The 14,614-nt window shown below is 39.2% G+C and overlaps 1 protein-coding gene and 1 pseudogene across 3 annotated transcripts; one reads left to right on the top strand and one right to left on the bottom strand.

Moving 5' to 3' along the window:
* Positions 1-19: 19 nt before the first annotated feature.
* LOC110052463 (ras-related and estrogen-regulated growth inhibitor-like) lies at positions 20-6,985 on the bottom strand. Its single transcript, XM_089285259.1, has 5 exons — positions 6,579-6,985; positions 6,318-6,456; positions 4,490-4,546; positions 2,184-2,257; positions 20-868 (listed from the first exon to the last, which is right to left on the bottom strand). The coding sequence occupies exons 1-5, from the start codon at positions 6,579-6,581 to the stop codon at positions 476-478; spliced, it is 666 nt and encodes a 221-aa protein (XP_089141385.1). The 5' UTR covers positions 6,582-6,985; the 3' UTR covers positions 20-475.
* Positions 6,986-9,596: 2,611 nt separating this feature from the next.
* On the top strand, positions 9,597-14,588 carry LOC110052426 (methionine-R-sulfoxide reductase B1-like; annotated as a pseudogene). 2 transcript variants are annotated; one of them, XR_016206144.1, is made up of 3 exons: positions 9,597-9,752; positions 11,063-11,226; positions 13,468-14,588. The product of XR_016206144.1 is annotated as a methionine-R-sulfoxide reductase B1-like, transcript variant X2 (transcript). The 2 variants fall into 2 exon arrangements; XR_016206142.1 differs by lacking the exon at positions 13,468-14,588 and having other exon boundaries at positions 11,063-12,101.
* Positions 14,589-14,614: the final 26 nt, after the last annotated feature.

Genomic DNA, 14,614 nt, shown 5'->3' with positions numbered 1-14,614 from the left:
TCTCTCTCCTCACATCTATAACTCTTAGCAAAAGCGCACCATTTAATTTGTATTTCACCTCCTAGACGAATTATGGTACAGTGGAATCCTGATTTTTCGAACCTCCAAGGAAAACGAAAATTAGTCCGAAAAATCGGATAGTACGAGAAATCGGGGGTAAATTTACAGCGTTCGACTGAGGAGAGGGAAACGACTTTTGGTTCAAGTTATCGGGAGGTTCGAAAAAATGAGGCTTCGAAAATCGGGATTCCACTGTATACTGTATGTATGTGACAGGACAGGGAGTCAGGTAGGGACAGAGGAAGGGTTGCCCTCTTATTGGGAGGAGGGGGCGAGCGTGGAGAGATCAGCGTAATCAAAACAACCTCACTAGTATCCATCCCGTTCCACATCTCTACCACCCCTTCCAACCATTTTGCCACTCCACTGATTGATATTTCCAGATATACAATCATATGCTTCCCTCTAACATGCACTACGACATCGACTTCTTTCGGCTTAACACATTGTCAATAAACACCCTAATGGAAGGTGATCCGTGTTTCTGCGTGTTCACGAATTGCCGAAGAGTGTTGTAAAGAACATTTTGAGAGTCATCGAATCCTTCGGACGCTGATAACTGGCAGAAGCCACACTCCAGGGCTTGAGCTAACAATCTTCCCTCGTATTCTTCGACTTCTCTAAAATGCTTCAGGTCGCTTTTGTTGCCCACAAGAACCAGGCAGGCTGGGTTAACATTCTTGGTTTTCAGAAGGTATTGGCAAAGCAGAGAGGCTTCTTCGAATGAGGCTCGGTCAATGGTGGAGTAAAGGACGAAGAACAGGTCTGATCCAGTGTGAACGCAGTTATCGATCTTTTCTAAGGAGTTCTGCAAATACGAGGATATTTAGAAGACGGGTCAGAAAGAATACGGGGCTTTGTGATTCTGCAAAAACAAAGAAACCCTACACACACAGTCGCAAACAGCCTTGTATAGAAGCGGGAAGGAGGACTATAAGCCTTCTCTTTAGCTGTCCGCCTTTTAAATTACAGTTTACAGAAAATAGACATTGGTTATGCCACTCTGCTTTACGAAAACACTGGTGATTTTATAGAAAAGTACATTCTAAAGTCAGTAGTATGAAGTACATGCACAATACTGGTTTGATTTGTGAGAGATCTGGGCGATCTTTTTCCAGGATTAGCGAGAATTTTGATTTCAGTTTTGTAACGTTTCGGTGAGGTTTTCTATTTATATTGTTCAGTTGTCCTTCAGTTTTGAGTTAGAACAATCTCAAACTACACAAAAATACAAGCAGTGAAAACATTTTTATTACGAGATAAATTAATACTTTGGTTAACTTTAAAACCTGGTGGTTTAGGGTCAATGCCGAACTTTATATTGCTTGTAAGTGTCAAAACGTGTGACTGTGAGACTGTGTGCTGTTATATATGTTGATTTGGACTGACGTTTTGACAATATAAGTATTAGCTATCTTCAGAGTCAAGTGCACAAGGTTTTTATCAGATATGTAGTCCACAATGTTATGTAGCTATATAGTTCTTGACCTAGGTGACAGCAATGGCAGTTGTTAACTAAGAATCGGTTAATCCCAGATATCTTCACCTCGTTTTAAGTCAGTGCGTAGCGTGGGTTTCAGCCACTGACGCTAAGTGTTATTCCTCGAGCGCGCGTGGGATGTGAGATGATAGATAGATAACGAGACGCGTAGCACCGAGTAGAGCATGGTATAATGGCTCTTAGTATATACCACACAAGTGAATAGTACTTTTCGCGAGCTCTGATTGGTTAACTCGGAGGTGATTAGCAAGTACTATCCACCTCCGAGCAGCCGGCGCGAGAGATTTTAAAATTTCCAACCGCTTGTCAAACATAAAATAACGTTTTGGTCCGCTAATTATTCAGCTTCTGTGGTATATACTAAAACAATTATTCACCTCAGTGTCGGTGAAAGTGATAGATATTTACCTCCATTTCGGTGAATCATTGTTAAATATACCGTGAAGGCTAAGCCAACGAAAACCCTTGAATTGCATTATGCAATGATCAAGTTTTTAATACTTTCGCCAATAGCCAAAGAACCTGTAAATATTGTACTGCAAGCAGATTTACCTACCCACGATAACTAAATTGCCCACATTGATAAAACAGCGTGATGTGGATAAAAGGATGAGATTCTCACCTTTCCTGCTGTGTCCAGAACGTCAAGAGACAGAAACTGACCATCCAACTCCACATTATGACGATATGTGCACTCTGCGAAGAAGCGAGTGAAATGACTTGATTTCTTACATGAAGTACTTATCTCCCCTGACTCCTTGAAGCCTTAAAGTTCCTCGAGTACTGAGTGATCATTATTTGCCTCCTTATCACAAAATCAACGCGTAACCAAGTATATAATACAGTGGAATTAATTCCTCGAACCCTAGATTTTTCTAACCTCCCGATAACTCGAACCAAAAGTAGTTCCCCTCCCCTTGGTCGAACACTGTGAATTTACCCCCGCTTTCACGACTAGACCCAATTTTTCAATGCACTTTTTTTTGTTTCCGTGGAGATTCAAAAAAAAAGTCGTGATTTCACCGTAGACTAGAATGATAAGCAAACAGAGTCCAACGACAAATATAGAGTTGTAACTGAGATAGCCTAAACCAAAATACTACGATCAAAGTCTCTTCTCTAAACAAAAACTCCGCAATGAACCTCGATGAAACTACACCGCATGATATTGTTGCAAATGGTACCAACGTAGTCAACAAAACGTATATGCTCCAATCGTGATTTTCTTCCACCTCTTAATTCAAAAAACTTTTATCCTCTTATAGCTAAGAAATTTAAGAAAGGCCGGGAGCCAAATGTCCCTCGCTACAGCATTCTGCCTATAATTCCACATGCAATCTTTTATTCTTCAATCGATCAAAACTGAGCGAGTTTTACACCAATTTGTTCTTCGTGTTCAATCAAATTGTAGCAAACGTTTTCTCAAAACCCGCACGCAGAAACCGTCGAAATTCTCTAGGAAGATGATGCTACTTGTAATTTTCGTGCAGGAACAACAAAGCCCCACATGCACAGATTTAATTTATTTTATTTGTCTTTGAAAATTCCGTATGATTACAGGCTTAATGGCTGAGTTATGGCTGAGTTAAGGCTTGAAACAATAAGGGATTAGCGATATGACCAGAGTTCTTCCGGCTTAGTCAGGTGACTGATGTAAAGAACAATGTTTGAATGGATTAAAAGGATGAAACTAATTAATGCTTTTCTGACTATTTGGGATGCGACGTGGGAGAAATAGGAAAACAAAATTGGGTGGGTGAAGTCAGTGTGTACCACAGACAGAATTAATAAACTACGCAAATTGTAAAGTAGGAGACTAAAAATGCGGCACTAACTGACAGGTTATGTAGGGCTATGTTTCGCCACTGCATGCAAAGAACGAGGAATCTTTAAATTAAACTCAGCCGACAACCGTTGACATCACTATTCACACAAGATTCGCCAGATTAACCCGTGAAACCCTATAACTTTTGTGTTTTGTCAACGGAAATCGTCTTGTTCGACCTTTTACCGGTTTGTCGAGTGCTTTTTGCACTAACAAATGCAATATGGAATCGTATCTCATGACCGCAGTGCGTTTTCAATCGCGCTTAATCTAGTGTTTAAGGTACTGAATTTCTTACTAATATCTATTACCAGTGGAAGTTGGCTTGATTTTATTCACCACTGTATTTTTAACCTGAGTTTTGACTGACTTCCTAATGGGCGAAAAATGCTGGACTAGTTTGGCAGGAGGTAAACTAAATTCCCAGGAATAACTACAAACTCAGCTGATCATGAGGAAAGATTCAGTCAGGCTATCCTGTTGGGAATACGCGATGCACTGCAAGCATTTTTTGTTCTAGCGAGTCTCTGACAAATCTCAGTGTTTTGCACTTGACAAGTAGTTACGTAATAACACGAACAAGGTCAAATTAAACCTGAATGGAAGAACCTTGCTTTGATGTAACTCCAAATTCCCCGTGCTTAAATCAGGGAAAACGTGCAGGGATAAGAAGATGGAATTGCTTTTTTTTTTTTTTCAAAACTAGGAATTGAATAGGCCAAACTGGTGTTTTCCTGGAGTACATGTCTGGACCTGTACGATTACACCGTACCGAAGTTATTACAAGAGTTCTCTTTTCTAAACTGACCACACTTAACATCCGGTGGTTTTTTCCACTATTAAATGGTTTATCAACCCCCTGTTGCTGTTTTCATTGAAAATAGATTTGGACAAAAAAAAGCCCTTGGAATCCCTGAAAAATAAACTCTAACAGTCAACAGGTCTGCAATGCTACATTAAGATGGCTTTGATGATTAACCTTTATCCAGGAAATAATTTTCTGATAATACTAAGAGCTTATCTCGTCCGGCTCAGTTTATCGTATACTCAGTCGTTAATTTACACAGTGGCTGCTAAATCAATTAATTATTATATCAACTTACCTAACGTTGTGTCGTATTCTCCAATAAAGCGTCGTGTTAATGCTCGAACAGTAAACGCTAAAATATATTGGAAAAAAAAAAAACAACAACAACTTTAATACAAGTTGTCTAAAATATAAGTTGGCTGCAAAACATCTACGTGTATAACTTCGAACACGAAATTTCGGCTTAGGGGCTTGTCGGCAAAAGACAAATGGAGATAACGAAGTTTTGCGCGATAAGTTCAGTGTAATTTGGACGGTTTTAAGAGAGACAATCGCCCTCTTAATTTTGGTACCGAAAGGGCAAGACTGTGTTCTTGTGCTTAGTCCGGGTATCTAAAGACAGATAGATCAATTCGACTTTAAATCCGGGCTTTTTCCTTCAGTAGTTTAATTTGGGGTTTCCTTGTATTCGTTTCCTCGATTCGTGAGTTTATGATGTACATGTAACTTAGGATGAATTTTTTTCAAGCAGTGTTAGCAGATACATTTTCTGCTGATAAATATCCTAGTTCGTGACTGTTTTAATCGTCTTGGCGGGCGTCCGAAATACTAGAAAATACAATCAAGTCAAAGTTTCGGTTCGGTGAAGGCCAACAATGACATTTGTTCTTGATTATAATATATCGATAAATTACATTTGTTTCATGTTGGGCTTATGTATCAACTGTCAAACAAGGGAAATATATCGTGTTGAAGTCGAAAGGTTGAGAAGATGATCACAAACAAGCGAATAAAAACTTTAAAAATCGACAAAACAATTAACGGTAATCTTCACCGGCTGTTTTCTTTAGTTAACCATGTAGTTTTCGATTTGAATGTGGCTAATTTTATTTACTGGCTTGTAGCCTACGCTAGTCGCTCTTTGCAGAAACAATATACAGTTTCGCTGTCGGTGGGTGATTTAAAAGATCTTGATATTGTTTACTGTAATCTGTGAAACACATGTTTTGGGCAAACAGTAGTTAAAAACGTCTTTATTCTACCATTCCGACACATTGGAACAGTGGGCTTTTGATAGCAGTTCGGATGTGGTAGTCAAACCTTTCCAAATTTACGACACTAAACTGATGAATTCTTACTTAATTCCAGTGTGGTCAATTTTGTTCTAGCAAAAATACACATAATCTCTTACCAACTGTTTCATTTAAATAGAAACACAATCGTTGTGAATTTAGAAACACGTAAACTGGTAAACCGTTGTCCAGTCACTCAACGAATTTGAAAATTTGCTCCAGAAATGCGTTGAAATAACTTTGTGACCCCGCGTGCTTTCTGAAAACAAACTTTTTCTCAAATGATAACATAGAGCTAGACCCGAGGCCTCGACTGTTGTTTTGAAAGATTTTTAAATTAAATAGTTCGACCTGTGTCGCCGCCACAACAGACTTCCTCCAGCTAAGTCCGGTTAATGCTCTGCACAACAGGATAGACAGTGACGCCCACTGTTCGGCTTTTAAAAGAAAACAATTGTCTTGAAAATTCTTCCACGTCTCCTCAGCGACGAGTAGGAGATTTTAATTAACGTTACCAATGCAGGGTTTCTTGTACAAAACAAGGCGTCACATTTACAGCATTTACACCGAAAGTTAAGAGCGTTGTTTGTTTTAAAGTTCTGCTTCGTTTCTCAGACTTGTGCCTCACCTGATGCCAATATATCATGTGGCTACATTTTAAGATATTAGCCGTTTCCGTTATGTATATTTAGTTCAGTGCGTGAAGTTCTTGTGGTTTTAAAATAAAAGCTACCGCTATCAGTGATTTTATGGAGAGTGCGACTTTGTTTTTGATGTGCTACTCGAGAACCCAGTGTAATTGTTCGCACGTGCTGAATTCAATCGGCTTACCTGATTTCCCTACTCCATCTTTCCCCAACACGGCAACCTGAACATTTTTAACGCTCGAAGTTGTCCCATTCTTTCTTCTCTTAACCATTGGACTCTTGATGGGTAGTCGCTCGTTAGCTGTTGAGTACGAGCACTTTTCCTAAAGCAAATAAAACGCAGTCATAAAGATTTCTTAACAAATACAACTGAGCAAAAGTTTCCGATATTGCCAGCGATAGCCGAGCGACTGAAGGAATGCAACAACATATTCAAGTTGCTTACCATAATTATTGTTAAGATGCAGCTGTTTGTAATCGTTTCACGAGTGGGCTGCGTTGTTAAATACAGCTCCCTTTTGGTCCATCTAGGTAAATAAGATACTTATCTACCTTCCGGTTAATCTTGGCTTTCTCCGGTCACGAAATGCGTGACACAGCGGATATCTGAGCACACTTGCGTGTTGTTGATGACGAAGAATTCAATATAAACTATTTTTTTTCGGAGCACCCCCTGTAGTTGAATAGATGTTGATTTCACGTACTGAGCGCTAAAGATCATGAATAATGGTTTTCTGAAATGAAGCCAGACTGTTTGACTACATACGGCACGCTTGAAGCACAGAATTCAACAAAGCTATTGTCAAACATTCAAGAATCTCCGTCACCGGTGCTTGAGCAAACTGAAAAGATTACGTTTGTTTATTCAATTAGGAAAGAACGTGTATTTCATCTTGAATTCCAAACGAGTAAATTTTGGCCTGTGTTTAGACTCAAATACTCACTCGCTTCAAATTAATTTCTTGCGGAAACCCAACAACTGACCACAACAATGGCTTGAGGGGATTCAAATCGGTTTTGCGGTGAGACATTAATTTCTATTCTGATGCCGTAAGATAATCCTTTTCTTTTACTACGCTCTGCTCGACCAATATTTATGAAAATCTGTTCACAGTGCGGGTAGACGAATAAAGAGGTTTTTGTGCGAAACGAAATCTGACTGAAAAAGACTGTTCCACGCGGTGAAGGGAGGTGGGGAAGGTCATCAGTGATTTTGAATGAAATATAAAATCGTATGAGAAAGGGAATCATGTAATTGCAATTAAGACCTCTACATAGCTCTGAATAGGGCATAGAACTGTATCAGGTGTAGTAGGATAGACAAATTAATCGAAAATGCAAAATATCTCGTCAGCCGAACGATCAAGCAAAATTGTTTACTTTTGGTAACTGATGCAGCAAAACAATTTGCACCAATGGCAACTGACGGCCCTTTGAGGTCGCGAACTAATCGAAGGCATCTTTCCAATTTAGCCTGAAGCTTGTTACTTCCCCCTGTGATCCGATCGGCACTGGGGGATTGAGTTAAGAAGGTGTTATAATAAGGATTGGCAAAAAACCATGTGAATAAAAATAAGGCAGGACTTAAGCAAATAATTTTACAGACTTTACGTTTTCCGTTTTTATACTCCAGTACATGATGGTCCGCCTTCTCAGATTTTCTGATGAACAATTCAATACCTGGAGGTGAAGAATCATTCGTGAATCGCGTCCAACAAAACTTAGACTGGCTTGGTCAGTAAACAGAAACATAAAGACTGATTGTTTGTAGTGTGAGCTGACACTTCAATTTTGGCAAAAATATGAAACTATTTCAGACGACTTACAGACCTGACCCGGACAACGGTCACAAATGAGTTAACCAAAATTTTTAGACCAGAAGTTGTTATCTCGACGTTAACCTTGTCAGTTTTGGCTACAAAAGGGTTGAAGTCATCACGATGAAAAGAGCCATTTCAATTCATGTTGCAATGCACAGGAACTTGGAGGGTTGAACTTTTGTCATCATTTCCGATTACTATGGGAAAATTGCCCACTGGGCAATGTGGGATGTGTTATTTAAGGTTTTACGAGTAGAGGAACGCACTCGTCAGGTCTAAGTACAGAAGGTTAGTGTGAATTGTCAGAAGAAAAAGGTCGAAACACGACCCTCTAAGTCTGAGCGTTTTGAAAATATTAATGATGAAGTTTTCTGAGTTCTTCCTGGTGGATTTCCGAGTTTTGGTAATAAAACAGATATGGTATAGTTTCAGTTGAGTTTCTCTTTTGGCCGATCGAAGCATCCGATACACCCACCACAAGTTTCCTAAATGAAACGGGAGGTGTTCTTGTATAACGAACAAAAGACACACCTGCAAGTTATACAATTAACCGGACGAAGCGACACTGTATATGGGGTACAATAAAATGGCTGTTATATTAGGTTCATCAAAGCGATTCAGTGCTACTCAATCATCATGTAGCCACGTGATAAGATAAAGTACGAAAATCTTATTCCTGAATCAGCTAAAGTAAAGTCACTAAGTTAGAAAACCACAAAACAAACAAACAAACAAACAAACAAACAAACAAACAAACAGACAGACTGAAAGTGGTGCTATGATCAAATTTTTACCCCTTGATTTTTCAGGTGTATCACATAGAGTTTCATGAAAGAATAAAAACGCCGTTCACCGTTTTCAAATATCTGCATTAGTTCCCGAGATATTTAAGTGTGAAAAATGTGTAAAATATGCAAATGAGATGACTGATGACGTCATACACTCAACCCAATATTACATTAAGTATATAAATAGAGCTATCTCGGTCAATTTACAGCAGAATCCATTGAAACTTGGTAGGTTAATAGTTCTACAGGAAACACACCTACGGCTATGAAAAATTCTGCTCCCATGGCAACTCACTCTTTTCCAGTCCCCACCCACTTGGTTTCAATATGTTAGTGATTTTCAGGTTAAAAACATTAAACGAGGCCAGAAGTTCGAGCTCACATATTTATATGCCTGCTGGGTCGTGCATATGAGACACCATTAGCAAATATCAAAATGGATCGCCAAAGGTGGCCAGAAAAGCCTTTAATATTGGGGAGATCTGGAACCCAGTATGTTGCCATGGTAACAAAACTGTCAAGCTCGTATTGTGGAGCACATTTAGTAGAGTCCTACTGCAAAGAATCAAACATTTCTGATACAAATTGGCTGAGATATCTTTCTTCATCATATTTGATCAAAATTTGGCTGAGTGTATGACGTCATCATTTGGCTAATTTGCATATTTTAAAAACTTGAATATCTCAGGAACGAAAAGAGACATTTGAAAATAGTAAACGGCATTTTTCTTCTCATAAAGACTTCTTGTTAATGTTTTAAAATGGCTTAGATAGGAGAGATGCGATTTTCGTCATGGTACCACTTGAACGATGGCAACAAATGTTGCATTCTGGTTGAAATAACATAACGGCTAAGACAATGTAAGGTGAAACAGCTGGTTATCAAATATCGCGGGGTCATTATCTAAGTTCGAGGAATTCACGGACGCTTACACGGCTTCTACAGGGAATTTATCATGTCCTTTAGCTCTTGGAAAGGAAGCGAAAAGTACAGAGACCACTTTGAAGCAGGTAGGTTGTGTAAAATTCGACTTTTTCTCACAATCTTACGAACAATGTATATTTGTCGTCGAAATTGCAAATTATTATCCGTTAACTCAGCTGTAGATTACGACTATATATCTTTCGCGGACCGTACCTAATTCACCCAGCTGTCAAAAGCTGGTTGACGGTTTATACGATATTTAAAGGTAGATACAATTTCCTTTAGATAAGCCAAGGATACCAATGGTTGAAGGGAAAGTTTCAAAATGCACAGTACATGATTATGTACGAGCGGCAAATTGAAGCAAATGTACGTGTGACTGTGCAGGACAGAGAGACAGAAAAAAACGTTATTACTCAAACTAAAATTTTCTATACCGGCACTCTGAAATGTACTCAGTTGAGTCACAGAGAAGGTAATTTTTATTCGCAAAGTGCAAACGTCGAGACTACCATAGCCTGAGTTTGAAATGGCGACTGTTTTTTAAAAACTTGAAGCCATTGCTGAGTCATCCTGAGTCATCTGCTGAGGACATTGTGCAGTAAGCTATAAGTAGAACTTTCATATCTGATATTCCTGACAGAGAGTGGGAGGGGGGGAGGGGGAAGGGGAGGAGAGGTTGGAGGGGGGGGGGGGGGGAGAAGGATGGTTAGGGCTAGAGGGATGTGATCTCCATAGGAACTTTAAAGGTACCATATGCATGTCCTCTCCAATTAACAAATGGTAAACGCCATAGCGTGCACTATTGAGTTATGGATGCACGCGGGAGGTTGCTAAGCACAAAAGCGTAAGAGTTGCATGAGGCGATAGCCTAGTGCGACTCTAGCTTCTTGAGTGCTTAGCAAACCTCCCAAGTGCATCCATAACTCAATAATGCACGCTATGGCGTTTACCATTTGTTTTATAACATAACATTGAGACATTGGAACAACAGAAGTCCTTTTATTGAGCTACATCACAAAAAAATGTTCGTGCAGTCTTACATGACAAGAGAAAACAAGCGCGCGAAAATTCATTCATGACAACCGACTGCACACCAGTAGCTCGATAAAGTTTCATCTTCAGACAACTGTGAAGACAGTTTCGCATTTCTGGCAGAAGAACGTCGGCCATTACTTTGGAAACAATGTCTGTCAAAAGATTTGCTTTGTAAACATTAGCACACACGTCAGCAGCGTACACCCATGGGCAAATAGTAGATGCTAAATTAACCAATCAGAGCGCGCGCTTTGCTTTAGTTATGTTATAAAATCTAAATAGGCAGTGTCTGTATAACAGTCGCCTTTAAAATGTACAATATGACGGTCACTGTATTTTTTTTTTCTTTTTTTGGCAGGGATTTACGTTTGTCCAAAATGTGGTCATGAATTGTTTAGTGCTAAAGCTAAATACCAACACCACACACCTTGGCCAGCATTTACTGAGACCATAAGGGCTGATAGTGTGTCAAAAAAAGATGAGACTGAAGCTCAACAAAGTAGCAAGGCAAAAGCATTGAAGGTACATGTATGTGATTGGGTGCATTACCTGTTATTAGATCTGATTGGTAATCAAGATAAATCACGTCAGTTCTCTGTCTCCTTATTTCATCCATCCTCAGCCACAGTTAAGTTGTGCATCATACAATTGCATTATCCTACTGGGTATAATTATAGAATGTGGATAAAAAGGTGTTAGTCTGGATCAGGACATTGATTCATACAGTTCAGGCTTATCCCAGTTTCTGCAGCATGGGACGTAGCTGGGAGTATTTCTACTCCCCCCAGGTGGGATGCTAGTTACCTGCTAGCATTAAATTCACAGTTGCCCATTTATGCAAGTGGTGGATAAAGGCACTGTGTGAGTAACATGTCTTGTCCAAGATTATGTCACCTCGCCTGCACATAGTACATGTACATGTAGCTGGAGCTAAAGGTGTTTGGTGCTACTGTATGTACCTGTCAGTGCCTAATTACACTGTAGTCTCACTTAGTAACAGTCAAGTACAAGATCAGTGTATTAAGACTGTTAAAACCTGTTGGATGAAATTGCAAGAGCGATGTGAACAGCAGCAACAGTACAGCTGTTTGTTCACATTTCACTGCATTTTCTTCATGAAAACATGTATTAATAATTATGAGGTTCCAACATAGTCTCTTGGTTTGTTGTTTTGTGGCCACTCAGAATTCTATTGTTATATATTTATACTCCATGAGAGTGTTATAATAAATAAACATTGACATTGACATTGAGTTGCCATTGAAGGAGCCTTGTTGGTCCAGGTGGCAAAAATTCAAGTACAGGCTGGGTGTTGTGTTCTATTCTTTAGTCAGATGCTTTACTCTAATTCTTAAATTGTATCTCTCCAATGGATACCTTGGTGTAAATTCTTAGGGATGCCTGGGTAAGGAGGGGGGAGTGGCATTCCTGTGATGGACTGGCATCCCATCCAGGGGGGGGGGGGGAGGTAACAATACTTCAGTCAAAATGAATACCTGATTGCAGGTTACAAATGCAATCATGTACTTCATGCATGTAAGTTAAAGAAATAATAAAATTAGAGTTGTTCAATGTTCCGCTGTTTCTGACATCATTATCAAGGTAAAAATGATGGTTTTATCATGGTGTGAATATACAAATTAAGGGAACTAGTGGAACTATAATAAAAGACATTTGCTTGTGATCTCACGTAAATAGTTTTACCGTGATAATGATGCCAGCAACATCAAAACCTTGGAGAACTCTAATTTTATTTTTATTTAATGTACTTTTTCAGCAAACCGCTAATGTACTAAAGAAATCAGAGTTAGGTGATAGCCTGATAAACCACCAGACCTACTGTTGGTTTGTATACAGGCTTCAACTTTGCCATCTTTACAGTAACTACATGTACAGTTCCTACTCACTTCTTCTTGACAGATAATAATTATTTGCCAACCAAGGCCTGTCACAACATATTTCTAGTTTAATGCCCCAAGACACAAGTATTTGGCCTGTGTATTTCTACAAAATATCTATACCCTTCTCACAGAAGGTATTCTTTGGTTTGAATACCCCACCCCTCACTTCTTCAGAATTTCCTGAGTTCAGCTTCATACTCTTTCCTGTAAGTGTTTTGCGCATTGGAGATCCCCCACCCTGTCAGAATTCCCATTGCCCTTTCATGCTGGCAGGGTTTTCATTAGCATTGTCAGCAGAAAGGCAAGGTTTTCAACTAAACTTTTTTATAACTGTCATCCAGGTGGCCAAACCAAGCAGGCAAAAATTGGCCTCATACCCAGTAAATTAGTCCGGGGCCTGTCCCTTAATGAATTCTGTGGGGGTGGGCATGGATATTGAGCATCAGGGGAAGAGCAATTCTTGTAGGTAGGTGAAGTCTGTATATGAGCCAAGTGGCCCATCTGACTGGTGCTTATCCCAGTTTCTGTAGCATGAAGACTCAGCCTGGGAGTATTTCTACTCCCCCTTGAATGGGATGCTAGTCCATCGCAGGGTTACCTTCAGCATTAAAATCACCAGTACCCATTAATTTTATACCCCTGAGAAGACAGAGTAATTTGAGAGTAAAGGGTCTTGCCCAAGAGCACATCACATGATGTTCCTGGACAGGGATGGAACCCCGACCGATTAATCCAGAGTCAAGCACACTATATTGTGACAATGAGGCCACCACGCTTCCCCTGGGGAAGAGCAATGTTGTGTCAAAATTATTGACATTTACATCCACAAACTCATGTCTTCTTGTTATTAATGTGATGATAGGTAAGCTGTGGCAAATGCGGCAATGGCTTGGGACATGAGTTCTTAAGAGATAGTCCAGATGGTGTATCCTCAAGATTTTGAATCTTCTCTGACTCACTGCAGTTCGTCCCAAAGCAGGATGAACAAGCCAGTGAGTCAACCTCAAGTCAAAATGGTACAAAGTAAACTTTACAATATAATATTAAGGGAGCGCAGCTTTTAAATGATTGTACATGTATAATACATGTATATTTATGGAATTAACAATACTATCTCTGGTATGCATTAAATTTAAATCAAAGGCTTACAATAACTCCAGGCAGGGACTGACAGTTAAAATGTTGATGGACACTAGGAATAGTCTAATTTGGTTTCCTGCTTGTCAGTTTTGTGGGGCACAAGTCAGTCGACTGGCAGATTTGACAAGAATTTTTCTAGGCAAGGAAACTTAAGTTGCCAGTAACTTTAATTAACAGCTAAAAACTCAATTAGACCACCCCCTCCCTTCAACCTCTTATCTTATGACCCCTCCTGTACCACTTCATGGTCTTCATAGGGTGTTAAGGATACTACGAAATTACTAATTCTATAGTGAATTTGAGGCATTGGCATAGAATAAAGGAAAAGTTGCCATGTTAGAAAGTACAATATAGCTTTTAAGGTAAGGGCTGATGAAGAAGGAAAGCCCTTTTTTAAATAAACACTGATTTTTCAGAAAACTACATTATTCAAAGGCTTTCTTGAACTGGAACTGTAAATATTTATTGATACTACAGCTGTCATTTTACACTGCAACTGTTGATATTTTTACAAGTTTTTAAACTAGTGGCTGATGAACTTAGGAAGAGCTGTTCTTAGGGAAACACTGTGATTTCTCAGAAATTAGATTATTCAACGTGTTTCTTGACTTGGAGCTGTGAATTATATTTATTGATGCGACAGCTTTCATACAGTGTAACTTTTGATATTTTTATAAGTTGATCAACTGGAGAGTTATTGCATTCTGTTTGAGTGTATGAAGTGTCTAGATTGAAACCCTCGAACTGTGGGAGCTAGGTATGGAACGTGGTTACAAGTACAAGTTACAAGTAATTGTAACATCAAACAAGATGCTAATAAATTCAGCTTAATCAGATAATAAACTGACTCAGTTTTCATTACTGTTGCT

This window comes from Orbicella faveolata, unplaced genomic scaffold (assembly GCF_042242905.1).
Source record: "Orbicella faveolata isolate gen_17 unplaced genomic scaffold, um_ofav_v1 contig_1, whole genome shotgun sequence".
Classification (NCBI taxonomy): domain Eukaryota; kingdom Metazoa; phylum Cnidaria; class Anthozoa; order Scleractinia; family Merulinidae; genus Orbicella; species Orbicella faveolata.
Note: the sequence above shows the minus strand (reverse complement) of the source record. Positions and strands in the feature narration are given on the sequence as shown.